The sequence below is a fragment of the Manihot esculenta genome, chromosome 15, assembly GCF_001659605.2.
Source record: "Manihot esculenta cultivar AM560-2 chromosome 15, M.esculenta_v8, whole genome shotgun sequence".
In the NCBI taxonomy this organism is placed as follows: domain Eukaryota; kingdom Viridiplantae; phylum Streptophyta; class Magnoliopsida; order Malpighiales; family Euphorbiaceae; genus Manihot; species Manihot esculenta.
The window spans coordinates 19,321,866-19,349,243 of NC_035175.2; the positions used below are offsets into that span (position 1 = coordinate 19,321,866).

At 34.7% G+C, this 27,378-nt stretch overlaps 1 protein-coding gene across 11 annotated transcripts in view; it reads right to left on the minus strand.

Annotated features, from left to right (window-relative positions):
* The window catches only part of LOC110601617 (inositol hexakisphosphate and diphosphoinositol-pentakisphosphate kinase VIP2), a 38,501-nt gene continuing 11,123 nt past the window's right edge, over positions 1 to 27,378 (minus strand). For 3 of the 11 annotated variants that reach the window (XM_021738815.2, XM_021738811.2, XM_021738820.2), the window contains 19 exons: positions 26,815 to 26,914; positions 26,643 to 26,713; positions 25,645 to 25,726; positions 19,906 to 20,064; positions 19,675 to 19,717; positions 14,401 to 14,483; positions 14,201 to 14,263; positions 14,050 to 14,124; positions 10,938 to 10,991; positions 10,497 to 10,622; positions 7,108 to 7,349; positions 6,763 to 6,807; positions 4,034 to 4,100; positions 3,758 to 3,829; positions 2,504 to 2,754; positions 2,361 to 2,418; positions 1,473 to 1,640; positions 1,004 to 1,078; positions 1 to 514 (listed from right to left, as the gene is read on the minus strand). In XM_021738815.2, the coding sequence (XP_021594507.1) occupies positions 236 to 514; positions 1,004 to 1,078; positions 1,473 to 1,640; positions 2,361 to 2,418; positions 2,504 to 2,754; positions 3,758 to 3,829; positions 4,034 to 4,100; positions 6,763 to 6,807; positions 7,108 to 7,349; positions 10,497 to 10,622; positions 10,938 to 10,991; positions 14,050 to 14,124; positions 14,201 to 14,263; positions 14,401 to 14,483; positions 19,675 to 19,717; positions 19,906 to 20,064; positions 25,645 to 25,726; positions 26,643 to 26,713; positions 26,815 to 26,914 (2,113 nt within the window). In that variant the 3' untranslated portion in view covers positions 1 to 235. Of the gene's footprint in view, positions 515 to 538; positions 765 to 1,003; positions 1,079 to 1,472; positions 1,641 to 2,360; positions 2,441 to 2,503; positions 2,755 to 3,757; positions 3,830 to 4,033; positions 4,101 to 6,762; positions 6,808 to 7,107; positions 7,350 to 10,496; positions 10,623 to 10,937; positions 10,992 to 14,049; positions 14,125 to 14,200; positions 14,264 to 14,400; positions 14,484 to 19,674; positions 19,718 to 19,905; positions 20,065 to 25,644; positions 25,727 to 26,642; positions 26,714 to 26,814; positions 26,915 to 27,378 lie in introns of those variants that run through there. The other 8 variants (XM_021738818.2, XM_021738816.2, XM_021738819.2 and 5 more) reach the window with 6 other exon arrangements.

Sequence of the window (27,378 nt, forward strand, 5' to 3'; positions counted from 1 at the left end):
TAGCTAATAACGGAAGTATAAGATATTATTATTCGTCTCCAAGTACAACAACGAAGCTTTTGCCGCTGAGTTGTTAGTTCGCTCCAAAAATTTTCACCCAGGAGAGCTGAAAGGCTCACCCTTGGCTGTAACACTCAGTAAAAGCTTGTACATCATATGAACGACAAAAGAACCTCCCAAAAAAAAAAAAAAAAAAAGGTGAACTGAAAAAAAGGGGAAGATACAATGGTAAGGATTACTTTCCATTAGCAGTAGAATGCTTGTCCTGTTTATGGAAACGCCAAAGATTCACCAAGCGCTCTAGTACAGCTGCACTTTTTGAGAAGTAGCCAGAGAATCCTGCGGGAGTTGCAGGTGGAGGGAAGTCTTCTGCCGGCATCGCAAATGGGCGAATCATCTTCTCCATTTTCTCTAATGTCAGATATGATCCCACTTCTTGCAGCCTTTCTGGACCCATTATAGGCAATGTATGCTCCTGATGCAATGAGGTAGCCTCGCTATCGTTTTTCTGAAACTAAGTAGAAGATTGTTAACATTATCCCTTGAAGGATGACGCTACACAAATGAATTATTCTGTCTTGATATCTTCCTGATATCTATGGCCTCAATCAATTTGAAGTAATGTCAATTTAGTAAAACATGCACCAGCAAAATGTAGCAGGAAAACCTAAACATTTAAATTAGTTGGACCTTCCTGTGAGTCGGCACATAATGCATAAAACAATGCTAACACAAGTCTGTCATTTGCTGAACAATCTGGAGGCCTGCATAATTCATGTTGATGTTTATTTACAACCTACTGCGAGTGAATCTAATGTCACATTTAACTAAAGACCAATTACATGTTTCAAGGTTACATAATAGCAATCCTAGGTGGCCACCGGCAGTTTTTCCTACAATTTCCTTTTTCCTATTCTGGAAAGCTTAAAAATTTTTATTCAAATGGCACTTGGAGATCAATAAGTAGATAAAAATTTTACAAGTAGACCAGGATAAAAATTACCTCCAAGGGGGATAAGTCTGCACCACGACTGTATGTCATCTCTATGCGGAACCTTTTCGGGTCTTCTAAAGCAACCTGCAGTTTCAATTATAAAAGTATGTCTTTATAAGCCAAAGCATTAAAAACATTTGAGTTATTGAATAACATAGCATATACAAGTACCCAATGATATGTAATAATGATCAGAGGACTTTAATTTCATGGACAACAGGAACTCTGTTTCCTCAAGGTTAAAAAAGGACCAACACAAATTCTTTAGTAGCATTAGTTGTTCACAAGTATAAAAAATCACCACCCACTTCATTGGCTAGATTCCTGATCCCAAGCCAGATCCAGTTTCTGATTTGACAAGCCAGTACAGGCCAAGGTCAGCAGAACTGGTTCTCAGCATTAAATATGCATACCTTAAGGAAGCTCATCCCAAGTAAAGTTTAGAACTAAAAGAGAGAAATACAGAAAAAGTTAGCACCTCAACATTCTCAAACATCCTCAGGACAATGTAACTCATATAGTCAAGCTCCTTGGTTTTGTGCAGGCGCTCCAAGGCACTATGGCATACAAGACTATCCTCTCCTTGCAGGGACTCGTCCAGGTTACAGTAACGAAGAACATTCACAAGGGAATGGATATGAGATTCCTGTTAAACAAAATTAAAATAAATAATTCAACATACTACTAAATGTCATGAACTGAAGAAAAAAAAAATTTTTTTGTCTATTTACTGATGTCCATCAGAATATTATAACATAAGAAAGTCAATACAAGGGGACAAATGCAACCATGAAGATAACGGTTTCTTTCTTTGCTTGTATGAGAAAGAGGGAACCCCCCACGGCTCTCTCTCTTTCCCTATTGGAAAAAGCTGATGAATGAGCTTAGATCAATAATTAATTGGTTAATAGCAAGAGTTCAACTCAATAGTCAAGACTTCCATGTCTCATTAATGCTGAGACCACTGTGCTCTGATTGCACTGAAAATTGAAATTGGAAAATGCTGAGAAAGGAAATAAATGCATTTTTAAACCGAATATTTCAACCCACCCCCAACTCAAAATGTTTTCAAATCTTCAAAGACAGCTCAATTCTCCTCAATGGAAAAAAGAGAAAAAGAAAAATAAAAGTGAGAAACATAACAAAATTTGCTGAACCAGAATCATGTCTTTCTATATGATCATACCTAGACAACTATTCAAGCTTTCTTCAATATTCTCCAGGTACACATTGAGATAGTGCCACACAATTTGACCACCACCAATGTTTATAATTTGTACAAAGAATTCTGAGATTTTACGGAGGAAACGAGGAAAAATGCACCACGTGTACGAGAGAGAGAAATTGGAGCATATATTATACTTACTGAAGTAAAATAAAGACGTGTACGGACATGGCGTTCGGGTGTCTTGACATTTGCATACCTGGTTAAGAATGATTTAAATGCTGCAATATTCAGTTATACCACTTGAAAAATTTACACATGAATAGAACAGTTCGAGCATGTACTTTGGATCCAAACGGTATTTTGTCTCTTTATCATCATCATCATCCTGATCTATTGATAAGTCACTTGTGGTGCTAGCTCTTCTCGTGTCTTCACTCTTGATAAAAAACTTTGATTGATATTCTCCATCCTCCTCACTCTTTGCTAATGTTGATTCTTGGTCTTGATTACTCTTTAATTCTGCAACACTAAGGGCTTCCTCCCGAGTATTCCTCAAATCAATCAAGATTTTACCCAACAAACGGCGAGCAATCTGGAGTTTAATAAAACAAGATTTAGACAGTTTCAAAAACATAACCATATTCACAGAGAGCCAAAGAGTACCGATACAGCTGCTGAGGCAAGAACGATAAATATGATCCAGAAATATTTGAAAAACAAATTGCAAAACAATCATGGTCCAACAAAGGAAACCTGAATATCATAAGAGTTCCAATTTTATCAGATGTAGTGACAACCAAGCATTCACATGATAATCGTGTTAAATGCATGCTGAAGCAGTGTGATGAAGACCCAATAGGTATTGAGGGATGAGAAAAGAAAAAAAGATTGTGGAAGCTGAGAAGAAACTAATTCTCAGATTTGGAGATACAAATTCTTAATCTAATTGCTCAAATCAATAAATATCACATAAGAAATAGAGAAACTAGACTCCTATTTAAAGAGTTTGAAATCCCAATCACATTAGGATTTTAGAACCTTATTCAACATTAGGAATTACAAATCAATAGAACTATTCAAATAAACTACTTTCAATAAATTTTCCCAAAATTAGTCCTAAAGCCTTTATATTTCCTACATCAATTCCCCCCTTAGTATGTAGAACTGATGGGTATTGAGGGGATTTAGGGGAAGAGAGACCAATTCTCTAAGCTGAAGAGAAACTAATTCTTAGATTTGGAGAAATAAATTCTCAATTTAACTGCGCAAATCAGTAGTCAACATCATAATTCATCTAAAATAAACCAGTGGAATAAACTATTTGTAGGGTTCAAAATTCCAATCACATTAGGATTTTATAACTGTAATTCAACCCTAACTAGGAATTTCAAACCGATAAAACTAATGCATTGCAATGAGTATATGAACAGATTCAACCTCAGGAAACATTATGAAGAGAATATAAGATTATATATAACATAACAGTTAAGAGATACAACTTAGGCAACTAAACAAATGCTACTAAGTGAATTTACAGTGAAAAAAAGAAAAAACAGAAGAAAAAAAAAAGCAGAAGCATAACATCGGGGCCTCACCTTGGAGCCAATTTTCAATTTCTGCTTTGGATTAATCCCATACTCATTTGGTATGACGCCATCTGCAAGTAGCTGCAATAGCAATACAAGATGGAAGTAAGACCCAACCAACACCTGTGTAACTTTGCAATGTTATAAATTAAGCATGACAATAATGAAAACCAAATATCATTATAAGTTATAGAGTAATTGGTAAGGTATGAAAAAATAAAAGATAGAAGTCACCGTACACTACCTTTAAATATGAATGTAAGTGTAGAAACAGACACTTCATACCTGAGCAACTTTGAAGAGTTCATCAAGACCTTCTAGATTAAGATGAGCATTATGCAACAAATCATATCTGCAAAATATTAAGCAAATGCAAGTCAATTGAAAGAAATATTTTGCTAGTAAGAGAAGGGCTAACTTAGAAATAATGAAACCACACACCCCCTGGCTCCTTCCTGTTCAATCACTAGCACAAACAGCCATGGCTACATGCATGACAGCACAAATTTGTGTGTAATGCCTTAAAAATTTAATATATACCCATGCACACATAAGCAGAGCAACAGTTCTGTCATTAGTTCCCGACTCTTAACATGTCATTAAGGGTAAGTTATAATATAAAACCCACATTCAGTCCCTATTTCTTTAATGAAAAACAATTTAGTCCTTGAGATTTCATTTTGTCAACAAATTCTATTAAAATTCATTGTTAGAATATAATAATTTAATCATTTGAATTTCACTTTTTATAATAATTTAGACCTTTTAGTTTTAATATTTGTAACATTTTAGTCCTTAAAATTTTAAAATTTACAATACTTTAATCCCTTCGATTTAAGTTGACTTCTTCAATTTATGGTTCACTAAGTAAAGTTATCAGAAGGACCTTTTTGTTTACAAAATAAAAGCTCAAGGACTAAATTGTTTAAATTAAAATATGCAGGAATTAAATTGTGGGTTTTACTAAATCTCAGGTACTACACTGTAAATTATCCAATTAACAAGCCACCAGAAACACAGCACCAAGCAGTATAGATCACCATCATTGACATGCTAGCCAAAGTATCTCAAATGTCAGTCTCCAATTCTAACAGTCAAGTTTGATGCGTGTTACCAGTTAAATTTAAGAGAGAACACCTTTAAGAAAAGCAATTGCACAAGTGTTATTAAAAGTTTCTATACTAGAGCGAGAAGCTTAATGAAACACAAATTGAAATTGAAAATTTGAAGTTTACATTCCATGTTTAAGAGCACTTGACCATTTACATAAGCATGTAGTTGCAACTTGGAACAGTATAAGAAGCAATAACATTTAGGCAACCACCATTTATTTTGGTATGCCTAGAAACTTAATAAACGAATTTAGGCATATGACGTGGAGCACTTTCAAATTAAAAGTGCATAAGTCAACAGCAAAACAGCCTTCCACATGCCTCAAGCGTGTCCAAGTAGCCCAGAACACACTCCAGGGTTTGGCCAAGGCTGAGAGCTTCGAGCAGCCCAAGTCCTGTGTCCAGCACACCCTAGGGCATGCTCTAGGAAGTCCTACACACCCAACGGCGTGTATCTCTCAGGTCAGCCGCGAAGCCAACTTTAACAGCTCCAAAACATATTAATTACATCTCCAAGTGGGTCTTCAACAATCCTAACATAGTTCAACCTATTCTGGAAGAATTCATAGCTGTTTTGGGAGAGTTTTTTAGCCTCCAAATAAGAATGTTTTATGTTTCTTCATTCAATTAGGATTAGTTATTTAAGATTAGTTTTCTTATTCAAACTAGATATTCCTAATGTAAAATTAACTCAGGAAGAGTTCTTTTTTTAAGTGGGGAAGTATGACATAAAGCACTTTGAAACTAAAACAAGAGGATGAGATCAGTATTTCTAGAATAATTGTTGAATTTAGAAAGTTAATTAGATTTATATAATGAATTCTGTTCTAACCATCGAACAGTTTCTCAGTCTCAGTTATCTAGTCAAGTTTAGAATGTGTCATCCTCTAGGATATGTTTGGGTGATTGTCTTATTGCACAAACAGAAAAAACCTAAAGGAGCCATTAGCAATAATTCTGAATTTGACAATTACCTAGCCCCTATATCCAAGTTTGATGATAACAGTACAGGTAAAGAATTTCCCATGGCCAATTGGTGGCATCGACACAAATACTTGCTCTTCCATTAATTGCTAAAGAAACCATTCTCTGTAGTTGCAGTTCAAAAACCTTTAGCATAGGGGACAGAATATTAGATGAGACACAATCTCATAGGCTCCCCGAATCCTTAAAAGCTCAAACATTAATAATTAGACAAGGGCGAGCTAAAGGCAACAAGATATTACACGTGAAGGAAATAGAAAATTATGATATATCAGCAGAATCAAACAGTTGTGGAGGCAACTAAGGTAAAGGTTATCAATTACCTAAATAAAAGGTAGTGAATTACCTTGGCTTTGATTCCTCTAAATCCCAAGATGATATGCAGGCAACTCAAGTTCTACGAAATTAAATTCAAACCCTTCTTTTAAAATTAATTTTTATCTATTTTGCATTTTCACTTGTTTAATTTTTTTAGTAATTTAATTTAATTCATCTTAATTTTCTTTAATTTATTTTAATTTAATTTTGAAAGACAAATTAATTTCATACTTTGTTCTATTTTAATTGAAAGATTTCCTTTATGCATTTTTTTTTTTAAAATTCCAAACTGCCCCTCAGACAACTGTTCGAATCATCTTCAAACAGGAACTGCAGTCTCAAAACCGTCCTCCAAAATATCCCTTCATGATTCAGTTCAGGTTCAAAACTTTTTTGAACTTGAACGAGCAGTTGCAGAACCGGAACCAGCAGTTCAGGAACTGGAACAAGAACCGCAAATCCTAAAGCATGGCCATGCCTAAGCATAGTGCAACTAGAGATTTTGCTTCAGGCTAAATCTTTGGAAATGGTAATATGATAGATAACATAATGTTACTGACATAAATACATCCCACTACCAATTGAAAATAGAGGACTTACTTGCAAGAGTCATAAACATCTGGAATTTGTGTTATATCAAATCGCCTGCAAATCCACAATGACATAATGTTAGAGAATATAGTTGGCCGCAAAACTATTGTATCATGTAAACATCTAAAATCTAAGTTTCAGCATTCATTATTCATCAGCTAAGTATAGAAGAAACCACACAATGTCATCACAAACATTAGACAACACGCTAAAGTACTAAAAATATTTAAGACCTTGGAATAACAAAATTCCAAAAGGTCAATAGAAAGAATTCACAAATTACCTAAAATGTTTTATGCAGAATCTGAACAATTGGTGAAATGAATTATTTACGGAAATATAAAAACCACGTACTCTTTCCGTTCATTGTACAAGTCTCTTTCCAGTTTTCTCCAGCGTGCATACATCAAAAGGAATCCCTCACTACCACAGGGTAATCCAGCTGCAATACGGTCAACATCGATATTTGTTTTACCAAGGGCCTTTGCTTGGTCATATGGGGGAATTACATTATATGAGTTTGTTTCTATAAGTTCTTCATCTTCATCTTTCGCAAGCAGTCTGACTTGTTCTGTGACCTTCTTAGTCAATTTTACCTGTCCACAAATAAAACCCAAAAGAAATGAGAAAAGAAGAACTAAATAGCTTTCCACATCCAACAACAAATAATGCCTCATAGAGTTCCATTAAAAAAAATGGGAAATGGTTACTGTTGAATCCCACATCGGTTGTGGAAAGGGGTAATGTGCCCTTTATATGGGCCATAGGCACTCCTCCCCCTTAGCTAGCTTTTGGAGTGAGTTAGGCCTGGCCCAAATTTAACATGGTATCAAAGCCTCCCTATCCGATGTTGGGCCTCCCATAAATATATCACGCACTAGTAAAATTTTGGGCGTGAAGGGGGTGTGTTGAATTGCACATTGGTTGTGGAAAGGGTTAATGTGCCCCTTATATGGGCCATAGGCAATCCTCCCCCTTGAGCTAGCTTTTGGGGTGAGTTAGACCTGGCCCAAATTTAACAGTTACAACAGCACTGGGAAAATAGAAGACAATAGAAAATTTATCTATACATGGAAAGGTTCAAAAGAAATATCGTGTAGTTTAGTACTTGAATGCAGAGGAACTTTCTCTCCACCTTTTGAATACCAAGAGGTTTATTTTACAGTCAATTCATAAGAATTTTCTAAAAATGTTGACAAAATTAATACTATATGGTGTCCATGTGTCATAAGATGCCAATTAATGTTACCACACATGAAAATCATTACCGGAGACGACAAGAAGATTTTAAATCACCAAGAACAACTCAAGCCTTGATTTGCACAGCTCAAGGTTCTATTCAAAGGAATCAAACTGCACAAATGCTATCAATCTAAAGCAATGAAATAACACCACTATCTTTAAGGCGGCCAGTGAATGAGAAAATTATGTACAAATCACAATGTCCGTGTACGCATGCTCTCAAGCTCTTCAAGCTCTCTGGAATGGAGCATGAAATTTAATATCCACAGTAACATCACTGCGGTATGTTATAAATTATAAGAAGTAAATATATTAATATAGGAAGTAAATATTGATAGATGGGTTAGTTGCTTAATCTTAGGGATTGTATAATCCTAGACTTGATTTTCCTTCCTGTTTTGATACCGTCTCTCGTGTATAAATAGATTGTAATTTTTATTATGAAATACAACAAATATTATATTTTTACATGGTATCAAAGCCAGGTTTGTAGAGATTTATTTTTCTCTCTCTCATCAAGTCTTAACATTTGGAGACTTAGGACTCTGTTCATTTGGGTTAGTCGTAAAGAGTAGTATTTGGAGACCTAGGACTCTGTTCATTTGGGTTACTCATAAACGGTAATATTCGGAGACTTAGGGCTCTGTTCATTTGGGTTACTCATTAAGGGTAACATTTGGAGACTTAGGGTTTTGTTCATTTGGGTTACTCATAAAAGGGTAACATTTGGAGACCTAGGACTCTGTTCATTTGGGTTACTCATAAAGGGTAACATTTGGAGACTTAGGGCTCTATTTATTTGGGTTACTCATAAAGGGTAACATTTGAAGACTTAGGGCTCTGTTTATTTGTATTATCCATAAAGGGTAACATTTGGAGACTTAGGGCTCCGTTCACAAGGCATTGTTCACGGGAATTATTCATCAGGTATTGTTCACGAGTACTGTTCATCGGGTACTGTTTACGGTACTGTTTATGAGTCACGAGTACTGTTCATCGAGTAATGTTAGGTGATTAGTCTTATTAATCATTCTGAATTTATTAAGAATTAATGGAGTATTTGGAATTTCTATATTCTGGCAAAGGGAATATTTATTGTATTTATGATATGTGTAAGGCGTTTTACCAAGCTGAGAAAATGTGGTCTCCTGTTCTAGCGCTGAATCTGAATGTCGAGTCATGGCAAAAACCATTTGTGAAGTTTTGTGGGTACGTCAATTATTGGAAGAAATTGGGTTCACAAATTCGGTGTCTGCTAAGTTGTATGGGACGAGTTGATTATATATGTAACAAGTTGGGCATGATTAACATTTATACTCCAACTTGAGGGGAGTGTTATAGATTATAGGAAGTAAATATATTAATATAGGAAGTAAATATTGATAGATGGGTTAGTTGCTTAATCTTAGGGACTGTATAATCATAGACTTGATTTTCCTTCCTGTTTAGATACCGTCTCTCGTGTATAAATAGATTGTAATCTTTATTATGAAATACAACAACAAATATTATATTTCTACACGGTAGATACAGAAAAGAAGTCTCAAACCTACGACAATCGAAAATATACTGCTATTGTTCTCTTTACCATTCCATATTCAATGATGGAAGTTATACTGTCGTGGAATTTATTGAAACCTTCTATTGACACTAGATAAAAAAAGAATTAAAAATAAATCCTTATGGACAAAAAGAAAGAAAGTTCAATACTTCAATTCTAATTAAAAATGTTTTTTTGGAATGAATCATGAAATCAATGCCATAATCATAGGTTTAAGTTGAATATAATCAAAATCTAAATAGAGTTCAGATGCATGTGTCTGACACGCCTGTCAACTGCGACAAATAAATAAATAAACTTGAGATTCACACTTCCCCATATTTCAAACTATCAACTGTGAATCTTTAAAATACAAATGTTCGCAGCCAGTGTGAAAAGGTGATATAACACATTTAAAGAGCTCCATGCTAATTTAGAACAGGTGGTTCAAGAGTAATTGGAGCAGGCTCAAAGACAGTAGTTCAAAAGAGCAGCCTGTAGATTCTAGTTCCTTTAAGATTTCATATTGCATTTACTTTTTTTCCTGTAACAACAAATGCTTATTATTTAATTTTCCTATTTCCTCTTGGATTAAGTTTTTATAGCCCAATCAAATTTCCCTTAGGATTTACATTATTTCTTATTTATATTGGATTTAGACCAAGCTGTTTTGGGACTTCTATTTGGACCAGCAGACCGCCCTATAAGTAAATGATGCTTGGACATAATTTGGTAGCTAATACATCAGTTTTTGATGTCTCAAGTTGCATTCAAAATTTCTCAAACTCACGCATTTTTTCCAGGATTTAGTCAATTGCTAAACCTGTATTTTTTCTATGCAAACCCACTGCACAATATATATATATATATATATATATATATATATATATATATATATATATATATGACAAAAATGCAAATACATTTAGGAGTACAATGTGTGACTTGAAAATATGGTTACCAGTTTGGGAAGAAGTTCAGAAGCATTTGGAGGTAGTCCAGCTCCATCAGTCATCCATGGGAATTCAGAGGATACATTGCTATTAGAATTCTTTGCACCAGAAGTTATGATCTCATTCAACCTAGCCTGCAAAAGAGAGAAGAAAGTAGTTATTTTTCAAATAGTGCCCAATGATGAGGAGCATCAATTCAGCTTGGTGGTTTGTGTTCATGACACTTCAAATAAATGGGTATAATGATGTTAAGGTCTCATGAAGAAAACACAATTAATTAATCATCTCAAAATGCAAATATGGACATGACTCATTTATTAAACCTGAAACAGAATATGACACAAAATTCCTGTTCAAAGAGCAGACCGTATTGCATTCCATGACACATGTTGCCTAACCTGATGCATATTTAACAGGATTAATCACAAATAAAAAACCTGAGGTTCTACCTCGAAAAAACACTTTAATCCCTGCTGTTGTCCTTTTAATCCTCTCCTCTCATACTTCATCAGCAAAAAATATTAGATTCTGAGGGACTGAAGCATATTATAAAACTAAAAGTTCATGGACATATGTGAGATTAAATTGTCACTCCAGTGATCAAAGTACAGTCTGATATAAAAGGAGAGGGGAGGGGGGGGGGGCTATAGCGTGCTGAAAGAATTTATAATTTTACAGTGAAGGACTAAAGTGTTAATTCATGATAAATCTCAATGACTATCCGCAGATTTCGAAATAGAAGGAACCAAAGTGTATTTTAAGACAAAATTGGTTTTCAGTAATTAGACCTATTTAATATATAATTCTTATACCATTTATATGTCTCACATTTATTTTTCATACCATGGCTTTTCTTTTTTTCCTTTTAAATTCACTTTTAGAATGTCAACCTTAAAAATATTACATTCAAAATAATGAAAAGAAGTAGTCAATGAAAGGTCAACCATTATTTCTTTACACAGGTTATGTAAGTCACAAATATGGGGGTTTAAAATGAGTCAACGCATAAATGTCAATTGCATTGCATGTTGGCACATCAATTTGCAATGTGACAGTATTATCGTTTGTCAGAACTATGCAAACTGATGCAGTATTAGAAGATTCAAATTTTAGAGGGTCCAAAGAAAATTGAGAGTTATGGAAAGTGAGTTGGAAGAATGCAAGGAAGAACTTGAAGATGGAAAACTAGAAGAGGAACTTGAAGTTGAAGATGAACAAGAAGGAGAATTTGAGATCAACTTGAAAGCAGTTTGAAGAGTCTGGGCATAGAGAATGGAGAACTGAAACTTAGGAAGTTAGTAGTTTCTCCTTAAACTAGTCGCTGCGCATGTTGAGAACCAAGTTGACAAACTTGGATTGTAAACTTTGGAGCGACCTATTCTAGAGAAAGAAATTAATGAAGCTGAAAACCTTGAGGAGTCTATTATAGGAAATGAAGAAATTCAAGCCATGCAGACTTTGGAAACTTCAACAGAAATTGAAGAAAATCAAGCCAAGCTTATTCCTAGTAAAATGAAGAGATTTCTGGTTGAAATTGTGATTCATTTTCTATGTTTGGACGTTTTAAGGATGTAAAGGAAAGTATGAAGTTCTTTGTTTCAACATAGTTGCTAACTGTTAGAATTGATGAGATTACAAGCTACAATTAAGGAGAATGTTACGAAAAGTTGAATCTATTTAATATTGGATTTGTATTCCTAAATAGATAGAATAATTATGTCTATATATACTTATGGTTATGAGATCTAATATGTTTCTATTATAGTTGACCCTTCATTTATGTTATTATACCGTATGATTATAAATAGGAAACCTTTTGCATTAGTGAGATAATCCAATTCAATAAAAATGAATGTAGCCCTTTGAGGTTTTATGTTCGTGAATACAGGCTCTCATAACAGAGCCACATAAATCTTCTTGTGTTATTGTCTTCTCTCTTTTAAATTTGACATGTTGTATTCTCTCTTTTACATTTAACGAGGTATCAAAGCCTTCCATCAATATTGGGCCCCCGTAAAATATATTGGGCCCCTGTAAAATATTTACGCTCCAGCATAGTCGAAATCATAGGTGTGTTGAATCCCACATCGACTTGAGTTAGAGATAATGTGCCCGTTTCAAGGGCCTTCAGGGCTGCTTCCTGTGAGCTAGCTTTTGGGATGAGTTAGACCTAGTCCAAATTTAACATGATATCAAAACTTTCAATGTTTTGAGGTGTTTTGTTTGGGTACTGTTCATGGACACTATTCATTAGTATTATTTATAGGCACTATTCACACCTACGTTTATGCTCAAATTGGTATGGTTTGTTTAATCCTGAGAGTTACTCTATGGTGATGTTTTCTTGCCAGCATTACCTTCGGAGAGAGAAGTGCAATTCTAAGAATTGTTTTGTATTTTGGTACTTCGTGTGAGTGCCTTTGTGTGATTATTTTTTAGTGTACTCATGAGTTGATGGTTAGAAGTTGTTATAAGGAGGTTTTTTTACCTCTCTCTCTCTCTGTGTCTGTCTCTGTAAGTTTAGATTTCTATTACTTGGGCAATATTATCTCTCTCTCTCTCTCTCTCTCTCTCTCTCTCTAAGAGGTTGTTTCCACAACTCAACCCATGACCATATGATTTCAAAGAAGCAATCACACAAAGCCAACACTCACCCTCTATTCAATGCTTCAACGACACACAAACTAAGCCCAAATCGCATTTCTATTTTGACACTTCACTAAAAGAATTATTAGATTAATTGTGCCTCTCTCTAAGAGGTTGTTTCCACAACTCAACCCATGACCATATGATTTCAAAGAAGCAATCACACAAAGCCAACACTCACCCTCTATTCAATGCTTCAACGACACACAAACTAAGCCCAAATCGCATTTCTATTTTGACACTTCACTAAAAGAATTATTAGATTAATTGTGCCTATAGCCCAGATCAAGTCAAGAACAATATGAAGCAGGAGGAAGAAAGGTTAGGAAGAGAACCAACTAAGCCAAGACTCACCCTCACTTCGTGTCGAACAAGTAGGATTTGACAGGAGCCCAAAGAAAAGAAGAAAAAAAAAGATCATTGGAGAGTAGCTTTCAAACTTTTAAGGATGGTTGCCATTGGGCGGTTGGCAATTGGCTTGTCTCCTAAGGTGGCAATGAGACAATTTGAGCAAAGCACCGATAAACAATTCCCATGAAATACTGAAGCCCTATCGAATCGAGAGTCCTGATACTATGTTAAGATCTAAAAATATGAAGCAAAAGGAAGAAAGGGAAGTAACTCAAAGGCTATATTTTGTTCTCTTACTTCAATGAAATAGAAGATCAAAAATTTATATACAGACATCCAAAAAAGTTCATCTAGTTAATCCTTAAAATTATGCCAACCAACTAAATAAGAATATATAAATAATATATATTGACATGAACCAATTCTAAGAAGTACAAATGAACTTTTGGCAAGAGGAAAATACAAGCGAATTAAGTAACACTAGGGTGGACCACTCTTACTTGATCACTGGATAATGACTACAAAAATATAGTTGTATGATTCATCTAAAGGAGTAAGTCAAACCTTGGCTTCTTCCATCTCAATGCTGGCATTATCAAGTCCATCCAACATTGAGGCATCCTTGCTAACAAGGGAAACCTGGACAAAGCATGTTGCATTAGTCATTGTTAAACATCCATAAGCAATCAAACCTTCAAAAGATAAGACCACAAACCAGGATTGGTGTTAACGGTCCTTCCAAATCTAGGAGGCCTTTGGCAAATGCAGCTGCAGACATCTATGAAAAAATATTTTGTAACAATGTATAGCAGTTACATACAAAAAGATTTCAACAGAAAAGAAACCACCCAACAACATGACAAGAAATTAACCATGGATCAATGCTATACTCTCTTTGTTTGCATTATGCTATACCTGCACACGACCCTCATCTGAGCTGTAAATTTTAAGATCATGGCGATATGTACTATGAAGGCGTAGCAGACCCGTACCTTCACCTGAAAATTCATGTAACTTTATTAGGATAATAATAGCAGGATGCTACATATCGAATCAAAAAAGAAAATTTTAATTGTTAACATAAATTAGATATTTATTGCATATTATACAATTAACTACAGAAAAACTCATTTAGCCAATCAAAACTAGATAAAGGATATGCTATGAATTGTATGCTGATGCTCAACACCTATAGTAATTTTACAGTCAGGAAGTAAATACTAGAAGATTACATTTACGCTTCCACACTTAGCTAAACCATATCATGCCCGTAATACTTGGACCAAAGTTCTTAAAATACGAGTTAATTAAAAGGACTCAAAGGTTGGCATCTAAGATCATGGATTTAAATAACTGCCCTTACCTAACATAAAGACCATTAAATACATGTTCTTGAGAGAACATTGCCAATTACCAACATTACATAATGGAAAAAATTTCACAAGGGCTGAGTATACAACAAATTAACAATACAAGCCATTACTGACCATCAAATAATAGGCAGCAGCAGCTACTCATGTGGGCAAAAATTCCTTTTTATTTTGGAGCAAAAGGACAAAGAGCTCGATATCTTTCTGGTTTCTACACTTTCCCTATTGTTTCTCTCAAAGTCGCATTTCAAATTTTCTCTCTATCGCATATATCTTCATTGCTTGAGCTAAGATCGTTAGTTAATAAATGTTTATTTGAAGAGATTGAGAGTAATGAATCACACTTCTTCATCAATATTTTGCTAAGTATGAGTCATTTATCTTTGCTGTGGGTTCTTTGCTCATTTGTTGAAAAAGATTACAGTTTACACTAGGTCCTTTATAACAGTTTTAGTATAAAGCATCAGTTTGTCCAACTTATAGGTTACTGCGTTTTTATTTTCTAGTTCTTTTAGCTATTTTCATAATTATTTTTAGTAAAATACATTAATTGGAAAATAGCACCAAAGAGAATTTTAGGCTTCATTACTGTTTGAAGATCAAAGCTCTAAAATTAAAGTTAAGATAATCAAGAACCTCCAAGACACTCGTTTGGTCGAAATAAAGTTAGTTATTTACTATCTAATGAGTTGTTTTAGTTTTAAATTGATTAATAATAACAGATTTAATGTCTTTATTTGATGTATTTATGCTTAGTTTTTTATGTTATACCTTAATTTTCAAGGAAAGTTACTAATTAGTCCCTATAATATGGGGAAACTCACTAGTTAGTCTCTTCATTTCGAAAAATGCATTAAAACATTCCTGACATTTTAAAAAGTCTATAAATTAGTCCCTCCATTAATTTTACTATTAAGTATTTTACTATCTAGTCCCTATAATTTTGAAAAACTTATTAGTTGGTTTCCCAGCTTTTTAAAAAGTTTACTAATTAGCCTCTTTATATTAGGGGCATTTTCGACATTTTACAATATTTAATGGCTAAAACTAATGGAAGGACTAACTAGTAGACTTTTTAAAATGCCAAGAATGTTTTAGCGAATGTTTTGAAACCGAGGGACCAACTAGTGAGTTTCTCTATACTATAGGGACTAAGTAGTAATTTTTCCTTATTTTAATTATACCTTTAAATATCTATTCATTTCATAAACTTAAATTTTTCAAAAAATATTTTGTAGCGATAAGCTGTTATTTTTACATTACAGCCATCATATGCCCATTTCCATTATTCACAACTCCAAGTACGATTAAAATCCATGATCAAGATACACTTTAATCCTGACTATTTCAAAATTAGCACTTCCAGTACATATACTACCATTAGTGAAAACGTAAAAGATTTCAAGAGAATCAAGTTTTGGACTAAAGCGCAACTAGAAGTTAATATATTAAGGACTGAAGTCTGAAGCCCAATCCAAGCTAAAAAGAAAGGGACCTAATTATAGTGAAAAATTGGTAATCTTATAATCAAGGATTAAAGTGTTAATTCATTAACAAATCTCAAGGACTAAAATTGCTCATTTTGAAGCAATGAAAAAAGCCCGGGCTTTTTTTCGAAAAGGGTTTTTGAAAAGTTATTTCCAAAAAGAGAATAGAAGGACTAAAATTGGTCATTTTGAAGCAACAAAAAAAGCTCAGGCTTTTTTTCGAAAAGGATTTTTGAAAAGTTATTTCCAGAAAGAGAATAAGGAATTTTTAATTTCCCCTAATAAGGATGGAAGAGTCAAAAACCGATTAGTGATTTTGAGTCATGGCTTTGAGAAATTGTCTACAATATCACAAAATTTCCTTGCCAAGTCATGATATATGTTTCATGACTTGACAAGTATGTATTCATTATTTCTTCTTTTTAACTAGTTTAGGATATCAATTAATTTTTATTTTTTATAATATTTATCTAGCTCTAACCAATGTAATAAGATATATTATTAAATAAAATATTTTAATTCATTTTAAATCAAAAAGGAAATTGGATATAATTAAATATGATGACTAAACTAAATAATATAATTAACCCTAAACAACATATATAAATAAAAAGATATATTGTTATGAATATTTTTAAAAATTCTGCAGAGAGTGGTTTGCTAAATACAACATTTTATTTTTTTTAACATTAAGACAAATAAAACATTATTTATTTGTATATAAATAACAAATATATATTGTTTAGAGCATCATATTATTTTATTTAGAATAACACAAATAAAATATTTTTTACTTTCTAATAAAATAAAATAACTAAAATAGTTTAATTTTTTAGCTCTAAATAAATAAAATATATATTTTTTGGTGTATCAATTAACTATACATAAAATATTCTTTTAATTCATTTAATTTTATTAAAGTTTAAAGTTAAGATTTCACAAATAAAATTTTAAAGTTAATGTAAATATCATTATATTAGAACTTATTAATCCTTTAGTTTTAATTATAAAATTAAATTTTGTATTTCATCCTATAAAATAGACTTCTATTTTTACATGGTTTAAAAATGAAATTAAAAAAAAAAAACAAAATAATATTATTTTCTTTTTAGCTTTTTCTAATATATCCTCCACTGATATTACTTTGAGAAAAATTAAATGATTCATGTTACTAAATCAATCTAGAAAGTAATAATTTTAACCCTAAACTGATTTAAACATAATAATAAAAAATATATAAAGAAATCATCCAATTTAAAAATATATTCTTTAGATCTATTTCATTAAAAATAATATTATCTATTTTAGTTAGATATTTTTTGTAATAAGAAGGAAGGGAAGGGAAGGAATGGAAAAGAATGAAATTAAGTATAAAGTTACATCTTTACTCAATATCTGCCTTAACTCATGAGTAACACAAACAATACAACTAGCAGTATATAAGTGATCCAAAATCATTCTTAGAGGACTGCAACAGGTCCAACAACTAAGCAGGTTTACCAATAGCCTCAAGAGGTAGCACATACTTGTATAGGCTCCCTTCTCCTCACCAAAAGCTGGGGTAAAAGAACTTTAGAATTGAAATTTTAAAGAGAAAACGAGATTAAGGACTGAAGCCCATAAGAAAGAGAACAGGTTTTTGGAACTCAAATCTATAGCTTTGGAAAGAAAAAAACAGAGTAGGGACTTCAACCCTGGGCTCTGGGCTTTGATGAAGGATAAGAAATTAAGAAGAGAGTAAAAGACTTCAACTCGCGGCTCTCAAATCATAAAGACGAAGAGAAGAATAAGTAGAATCCAGTAGAAGTTAAGAAAGGAGAAGACCAGAATTTTCTACAGGCTCCAATACCATATTAATTCTTTACAATAAGAAAAAGAAGGGAAGGGAGAGGAAAAGAAGAGAAGGAAAATAAGTAAAAGGCTACATCTTTACTCAATTTCTGCCTTCTTTGACATAAAAAGTAGAGCATATTTATAATGAAAAATTACCAAAATATAAATCCTTAATTTAGGAAGTGAAATCCCTTAAAATAAGGGGACACTTTAAATCTCTAAATTGAGTAATTTCTTCTTAATTTATGGAGAATTTCATCAATTCTAGCATTAGCTATTATATTTATTATATTAAAAATATTTCACTCAGAGTTTAATGAATTAAGAATATTTTTAATAATATATTTTATTATGTTATTTGAAGTTAAATAAAAATACTAAGAAAGAAATAAAAATTAAATAATACCATAAACTAATTACAAAAAGAAAACAAATACATAGACCTACCAAGTCGTGAATTATGATCATGACTAGGAAGGGAATTCTGTCTTAAAGCTATAGCCTGCCAAATCAGGAATTATGGTCACAACAACTAGGCATCACTTCAAGTCGAGATTTTGGATACAACTTGGTTTGTTGACTCTTCATTTCATCCCTGTCGGGAAATAAAATTTTTCTTACCCTTTCCGGAAATAATTTTCAAAATGCACCCTGTTGGAAAAGAAACCAAAAAGACCAGAGAGGTTTTGTTTTTGTAATTACTCCAAAAAATATTATGTAAATACAATAGGAACCGAGTGAGAGAAGGAACTTAATTCTACATTAGCCAAGGTGAGATGATTTAGTGAACCATATTAAAGTAAAACAACCATAGACCTGGGATTAAAGATGACATCATATAATCTTATTATCCATAATGGTTGAATCGAGATGGAGAATGTTAGATCAAGATGGAGCAGGAAGGCTGTAAAATGCCCGCCATACCAAAACTGTTAGATGCAGAATGACCATAATTCATAGCCCAAAACAGGCATGGATTTCCAAATGGCCCTTGAAGGATGTAAAAAACACTACAAGGATAGTTAAACAAGTGGCACTTGAGCAAACAAAATTGGGGTATCCATACCTCATTAATAGAGTCAATCCCCCTTCCCTATCTCATTAATAGACCCCATCCCCCTTCCTATACATCCCTCTCTCTCCTATCCAGTCTAAGAAGTCAGAACGTATTAAAATGGAAATCTAGTATATTTATTTTGTATGAACACATTAAACTGAGAATAAAGAAAGCTACACTTAGTAAGATCTAGTTATATCCCTAATAATATTAATGTGTTTACAACAGAAGATATAGATTGAACAAGGAATAAGACAACATTTTGAACAAGTCTGAGTCCAAGCTATAAGATTATGTAACAAATATCAGGAAAGAGAACTAAGAGGAGGAATAAAAAAAAAGAAAAAAAAGAACTCCAGCATGCATATCTCTTGTAAGCATACTCGCATTCAACAGGTCAATGAATCTATTTTACAAAAGAAAAAAGGTTCATTATCTTAACCTGGATACATATTATTCCGAAAATATCTACCCAATTCTTCTGCCTGCACAACAATTACAAAAAGAAAAAAGAATAAGGAAAATCAACAAAAATAGGAAAGTAAAAGTTACTTGATGAAAGGTATTACAGATTTTGCAAAGCATACTTCTCAGAAGTCCTTGCATTTCTATCACATATGCAAAGATGAATGTAAATAAAGAACCAAATCTATGAGTTATAAATAATTAACACCTGCTTCCTGCCTGCGTGAGTGAGAACACCCCCATATTTAAGAACCATCAGAGCTTCAACAGGACGTTCTTCCTCACCTTCACCGTTACTTTTTGGAACTTTAACCCACTTTAATGGCTTTAGTTGGACTTTCCTATATATGCCAGAGAAATGCCCACCCTGCATCCAAGAAAAACTTATGAAAGGGTTAAATAGCATTTACAAAAACAACCAAGTCTAAATTTTGCATTCAAGATAATTACTATTATGAATGTGTTAAACACTTTCCTAGTACGAATGTGTTAAAAAGGACATGATTACTAGTTTGAGATAATTTGTTACCAAACTACTGCAAGTCTATCCCCGATTTAGTCAAGGATCCAAGTCAAAGCAGCCACATATTGAGCCTTTGAATTAATCAAATATTTCAGTTATCTTTCAGCTATCTTTTATTTAATTGTTTTAATGATTCCTTCTTTGTAGAAGGGTATTCCTCCACTTTTCATTTCATGTGGTTAGTTGAGGAGGGTGTTCCTCCATGTTGAAGTAGTGCTCCTTTGATGTAGGAAGGAGTTATACTTCCTTTCTGTATTTAAGCAATAACATCAATGAAGAGGATAGCTTCCAAAATCAATTAAGTCTTGAGCGCTTTAAGTCTCAGAGGTTTCAGGTTCCCTCTTTTAGAGCCTGAATTGTTAATGACCCGAGATCGTAAAAAGACTATTAACCCAAACACTCAAACTCCTGCCATACCCTTAGCCCACAGACCCATATCCAGATCCACAACCCGGGACCATAATAGTTTGGTATCAGAGCCTGCAGTTATGGGGGACTCTGTTCAAGGTCAACTCGCCAAGCTCTTTGAATTGTTGTTGGCCGAGCAACAAGCAAACAAAGACCGAAATGAAAAGGTTGAGCAATTGCACGCCAAATTGGATGCAATGTCTCAGGAATTAGAATCGATTAAGAAAGGGTTGCAATCTCGCAGCACTAGCAGTCAAGCAAAATCAAGGAGGGAATTTCGGGTGCTTTGGTTTTCGAAAGTTCGGGAGGAAGTTCGATAGTACCGAAATTCACAAAGCTTGATTTTCTTCGTTATAATGGGCTGGAAGACCCTTTGGGGTGGCTTGCCCTATGCCAGCAATTTTTTTAGGCAGTTTAGCTTCGTACCATTTGGAGGGGATTGCTCAGCTGTGGTATATACAGCTGCTGGATGACATTCCAAATCCCAATTGGGATGAGTTCACACATCAATGCAATATTCGTTTTGGGCCTCCAATCCGCAGCAACAAATTAGGCGAATTGGCGAAGCTAAAGCAAACTGGTTCTGTTGCAGAATATCATAACCGTTTTGAAGCCTTGGTGTCACACGATGGCACCCTCACGCAGGATCAAAAGGTCTAGTTGTACCTCAGTGATTGCAGGACTCCATTGCTGTTGAGGTCGAGCTACATCATCCAAAAGATCTGGTGAATGCAATGAGTATCTCCCGACTGTATAAATGGAAACTTTTCCCAAGTTCTCCGGCTATGAGAGACACTCGTCGCGTTGCCTTCACATTTGCACCTCGTGCCTACCGATTGGTGAAGTGACTGAACCGTGAGGAGATGGAAGAAAGACGGAAAAAGAGACTGTGTTTTAACTGTGATGAACAGTTTGTTCGCGGCTGCCAATTTAAAAAGCGTTTCTGGATAGACTTGGTGGAGACCGAAGAAATAGAGGACACAAATTCTGATCCAGAGCTGGAACAACCAAAGATTTCATTTAACGCCATCACTGGAATTTGAAATCCTCAGTCCATGTGACTACAGGGATATTGGAAGGGGGGACAAGTCTTAATTCTAATTGATTCTGGCAGCACTCACAGTTTTGTGTCTGCAACAAAAATCAAGGAACTTGGTGCTGAAGTAAACGGGCAGGATTGCTTGAAAGTTAATGTCGCCAATGGTGAGCAGTTGGACAGCCCAGGTATATGCAAAGGAATCCCAATTCTACTAGATTCTCACTCTTTTTCCGTGGACTTATTTGTTCTGCCACTAACCGGTTTTGATGTGGTTTTGGGAGTTAACTGGCTTCAGACTTTGGGACCCATTCTGTGAGATTTTGCTGTCGTGAGGATGTGTTTCTTTCAACAGGAAACCTTGATCGAATTGCACAGCATAACTTCAATTTCCTATACAAAGGAGTCTGATCTCCACAGTATGTTGCTTTCCCCAGATTCCGAAATTCAACTAGAGAAATTGTTGGCAGAATTTGCCTCTTTATTCAGTGCGCCAACCGGATTAACTCCTAGCAGGGCTGTGACCACCGTATTCCTTTGGAACCAGGAGCAAAACCGATGGTTGTTCGACCATACCGCTGTCCACATGGGCAGAAGGATGAAATCGAAAAGCAGTGTGCGGCCATGTTGCAACAAGGCATAATCTGTCCAAGCCGATCACCATTCTCTTCTCCGGTGATCCTAGTACCAAAGGCAGACGGTTCTTGGCGTTTATGTATCGATTATAGAGAATTAAACGCCAAAACCATTAAAGACAAATTCTCAATTCCTGCGATAGATGAGTTATTAGAAGAACTGGGTGGTGCTAGATACTTCACAAAGCTGGATCTGCTTTCTGGTTATTTTCAAGTGGGCATGCATCCTTCTGATGTCGAGCAAACAACTTGTCGGACGCATCACAGCCACTTTGAATTCCTGGTAATGCCGTTTGCTTTGACCAACGCACCTTCAACCTTCGAGGCCTTAATGAATGAGGTATTTCAATCATACTTGAGGAAATTTGTTCTCGTTTTTTTTTACAACACCTTGGTTTTTAGTCAGTCTTGGGCAGAACACCTTCACCACTTATGACTTGTTTTTCAATTGTTGGTGAAGAACAAATTATTCCTCAAACGCTCCAAGTGCGTTTTTAGCCAGACTCAAGTTTCATATTTGGGTCATATTATTTCTCATAATGGAGTCCAGGTGGATCAATCCAAAATATCATCAGTCCTAGATTGGCCCAAGCCCAAACACAATTCGTGGTTTGAGAGGATTCTTAGGGCTTACGGGTTACTATCGCAAATTTGTCCAAAACTACGGAACCATCACCGCTCCACTCACAGTCACAGCTATGTTGCGGAAAAACAGTTTTCGTTGGATTGAAGAGGCTGAGGCGGCATTCGACAAATTGAAAGAGGCAATGACATCAACTCCAATCTTGGTTCTCCCTGATTTTGAACTAACCTTTGTAATATAATGTGATGCCTCGAGTATAGGAATTGGGGCTGTTCTGTTACAGCAAAACAAACCAGTGGCATACTTTAGTCGTTCAATGGCCGTACGCCGTCAGAACCTTCCGACGTATGAAAGAGAAACGATCGGGTTGGTGAAGGCAATCAAACATTGGCATTCTTATCTCTGGGTCGGGAATTTACTGTTCGAATGAACCACTAGCCATCTCTCTTCTTCTCAGCAACACTGGGTCAATAAACTTATGGGCTTTTGTTTTACGGTTGAATACAAAGCTGGAAAATCTAATATAGTTGTTGACGCACTCTCTCGAGGGATGCTGATCAATCTGCCATCTTGGCAGTTTCTATGCCCCAACTAAGCCTGTTTGACGATATTTAGAAAGAGCAGCATAATTCAGAAGAAGTGCAGAAACGAAGCGCTGCGATTCACACTGGACAGCCACTTCCAAATGGAGTTTTAAGAATTGTTTGCTCTTTTACAACATCAGAGTTTACCTTCCTCATAACTCCCCATCTATTCAACTAATGGTCAGTGCTGCTCTCCATAACTAGGGCAAGGATACCGAAAAACCCTATACAGAATTACAAAGGATTTTTTTTTGTTTGGAATGTGTGAGAGATTTTGTATGCTCTTGTGATACATGTCAAAGGCATAAAACAGAGACTTTACAACCGGCGGGACTCCTTCACCCTCTCCCTATTCCAACGCAAGTTTGGGCTGATATCTCTATTGACTTCATCGAGGGAATTCCAACTTCGCGTGCGAAAAATGTACTGCTGGTAGTCGTCGACAGATTTTCGAAGTATGGGCAGTTTCTGGCTTTGTCTCATCCATATACAGGCTCTTTCTTTGACAACATTTTTAAATTACATGGCTTGCCAGAAACTTCAGTAACAAAGATGTGACATTTACAAGTTCCTTTTGGAAAGAACTTTTCCGTTTGAGTGGTACCAAGCTGTGTTTCAGTTCCTCTTATCACCCACAGCCGGATGGCCAAACGGAGGTGGTAAACCGCACCATTGAAATGCATCTTCGCTGTTTCACAAGTTCTACTCCGAACAAATGGATGCTGATTTCTGTTACAACACTAGCTACCATTCCTCTCTTAAAACTACTTTCGAAACGATTTATGGCCGTCCTCCTCCCAGATTATTGTCATATCTACCTGGTAGTTCCACCATTGAAGCTGTCGATACTGTTTTAAGGACAAGAGATGAGACTCTGCTCTCACTTCGTGAAAACCTACTGCAAGCCCAACAAAAAATGAAGCATACATATGATCAATCTCATCGCCCTTTAGTGGGGGATAAGGTTCTACTACGTTTACAGCCTTATCGTCAAACTTCAGTTGCTAAAAGGAGGAATCAGAAACTTTCGGCACGATTTTATGGCCCCTTTGTGATAGTGGAACGTGTCGGTTCCATGGCCTATAAGTTGGATCTTCCTGCTGATTCAAAGCTCCATTCAGTGTTTCATGTTTCAAGTCTAAAACCTTATCATGAAGATCAATCTGCTCCTACACCATTGCTGCCATCTTTTCTGCTGCTAGAACCTGTTCATCCTTTGGCCATTCTAGACCACCGTATTAAAGGAGGAAGTCATAAGGTTCTCGTCCACTGGAATCATTCTTCTCCTGCCGATGCTTCATGGGAGAAGGTACAGGCATTTTCTGCCAAATATCCAGATTTTCAGCTTGAGGACAAGCTTCCTTTGGGGGCGGGAAGTAATGTTACCAAACCACTGCAAGTCTATACCCGATTCAGTCATGGATCCAAGTCAAAGCAGCCACATATGAGCCTCTGAACTAGTCAAATATTTCAGTTATCTTTCAACTATCTTTTAGGTAATTGTTTTAATAATTCCATGTTTGTAGGAGGGTATTCCTCCACCTTTTATTTCATATGGTTAGTTGAGGAGGGTGTTCCTCCATGTTGAAGTAATGCTCCTTTGATGTAGGAAGCAGTTATACTTCCTTTCTGTATTTAAGCAATAACATCAATGAAGAGGATAGCTTCCAAAATTAGTTAAGTCTTGAGCGCTTTAAGTCTCAGAGGTTTCAGGTTTCCTCTTTTAGAGCCTGAATTGTTAATGACCCGAGGTCGTAAAAAGATTCTTAACCCAAACACTCAAATTCCGCCATACTCTTAGCCCACAGACCCATAACCAAATCCACAACCCGGGACCATAACATAATTACACAGCTTATTAAAGATAATGGTAAATTCAATTGAAACCATTAGACATGTCATGACCATAGTTGATTATTTACTTTAGCACATGGACTCCATATTCCAGAATCACTGCCTTTACTTATCACAAACGTTGAAATGCTAGTTGAGGTCTTGACATCAACCAAATTATAACCTACCTACAACACCCAAAAAAATAGCTTTCCAGATAAAAAAACTTTAGCCTTTATGTTACATGTACATGCAGCAGTAAATGAACCCACAAGAGAAAAGTTCAATTCCTAAAAGCAATGGCAAAATAGTTATTGAATTGAAATCCTTTCAAGAGAAGCCAACCTCCTCAAGCACTGCTTTAACTTGACGAAGCTTTTCAGCATGCTCAATGTCTTCCGCCTCACTATCGCTCTCTCGACCAGGCCTGCATAATGCAAGAAGTTACTGATAAGGATTGACCTTGGAAATCAATGCATCAGTGAAACTTCTTATTTCTATTTGGCCTAATAAAAGATTTCAAAAAAACATTTCCAATAGTTTCTCCCTTTCTTTTCAGTTTTAGACAACACTTTTAATTATTTCAATTTTATTCCAACCTTATAAAATTGTAATGATTTTGGCCAATTTTTGGTGCCAAAGCTAAAAGTATTTATATCCATTTTCATAATTGATAAAGAAAATATTATTTTTTTAGAATGGAAAAAAATATTTTGTATTACAGAAATGGAAAGAAACAGATTTTTCTTTCCTATTAAGATAGATACACAAGCTTTGTGTGTATATGTATATATGTTCCAGTCAAAACTGTTACTAATACCATAACATTAGCCTAAAATTGACAAAATCAAAAGGATTGATTAAAATTATTTTAAAGATGCATATATTTGAATTGTCATTAGGCCCTTTGATATCTATTTCAATTTCAGGTAACAAACCATCAGTTAGATGTTCCACAAATGCCACATTTGGTACCAACTTACAAAACAAAAGAATGATAGTGTAGATTCGAACTGTCAAGACTCTCAAGTTTGTGTTACTATTATTTCTTAAATGACCACAGCATATGATAAATCATGAACTCACACCGGTCCATATTCTAGGAAATAGATCCCGTATCAGAGAAGAATTATTACTTCAAATGAATGATATCAACAATCATAAGGGTAGCAGCCATAAAATTTATCAGAATGAGCATATATTAGAACCATTTATATTTGAGAATTGCATATTTACAAACTTTTGCACATGTATTTTTGTTAAGATAGATTACACACAATATGCACAAAACAAATTAACTATATCAATGACAAATTGGAAGAATTTAAAATTTAGGGTGATACCTTGTACGAGGTACAAGCATTCGAGTGGCATCTAACAAATCTTGCAACTGAATAGCACTTTTAAGTTTTGTCTGAAAAATGAAGGGAGAGAGAGAGAGAAGGGGAGATAAACCACTCTTCTAGGTATAAAATAAAACATAATAGGAAGAAAATAAAGACTGAACTAAATCACCTCAGATCTAGGTCGTCCTCCATTGTACTTTAACATTAAATTTAGCAGCTTTTCCTCAGTAACCTTCAGCTTCACCTTCTGCTTGGGAGTTCTATCACCACTGCCCATATAAAGCTTATATAAAAAGGGAGAAAATTAACATATGAAATAAATAAATTCCAAAAAAAAAAATTGTGGACTACATTTTCAATTACATACTCCCATGTTTGGAACCTCAAGAATTCTCATTTGGAATATCACAACTTCAATTCCATAAAACTCAAAACACTTGCAACTAATTCTATGCAATTAATGGAATTTATGACTGAATTGCGTACTACTTAAACTGCAAAACCAATACGACTAAAACATCCTCCATTATTTAATTAGAGCACAATTTTCATCTCTCTTTCCATTATCTAATTAAAACATCCTCCATTTTGTGGAGCATTCTCAGAAAACCAGTTTCAATTATTCATTTTTTCCCCAAACATAATGTTCCTTTTTCAAGATATTAATATATAGCAGACCAAAAATGATACAGTAACACTGCAAATGAGTATTACAATAGGATTCACTAACAAA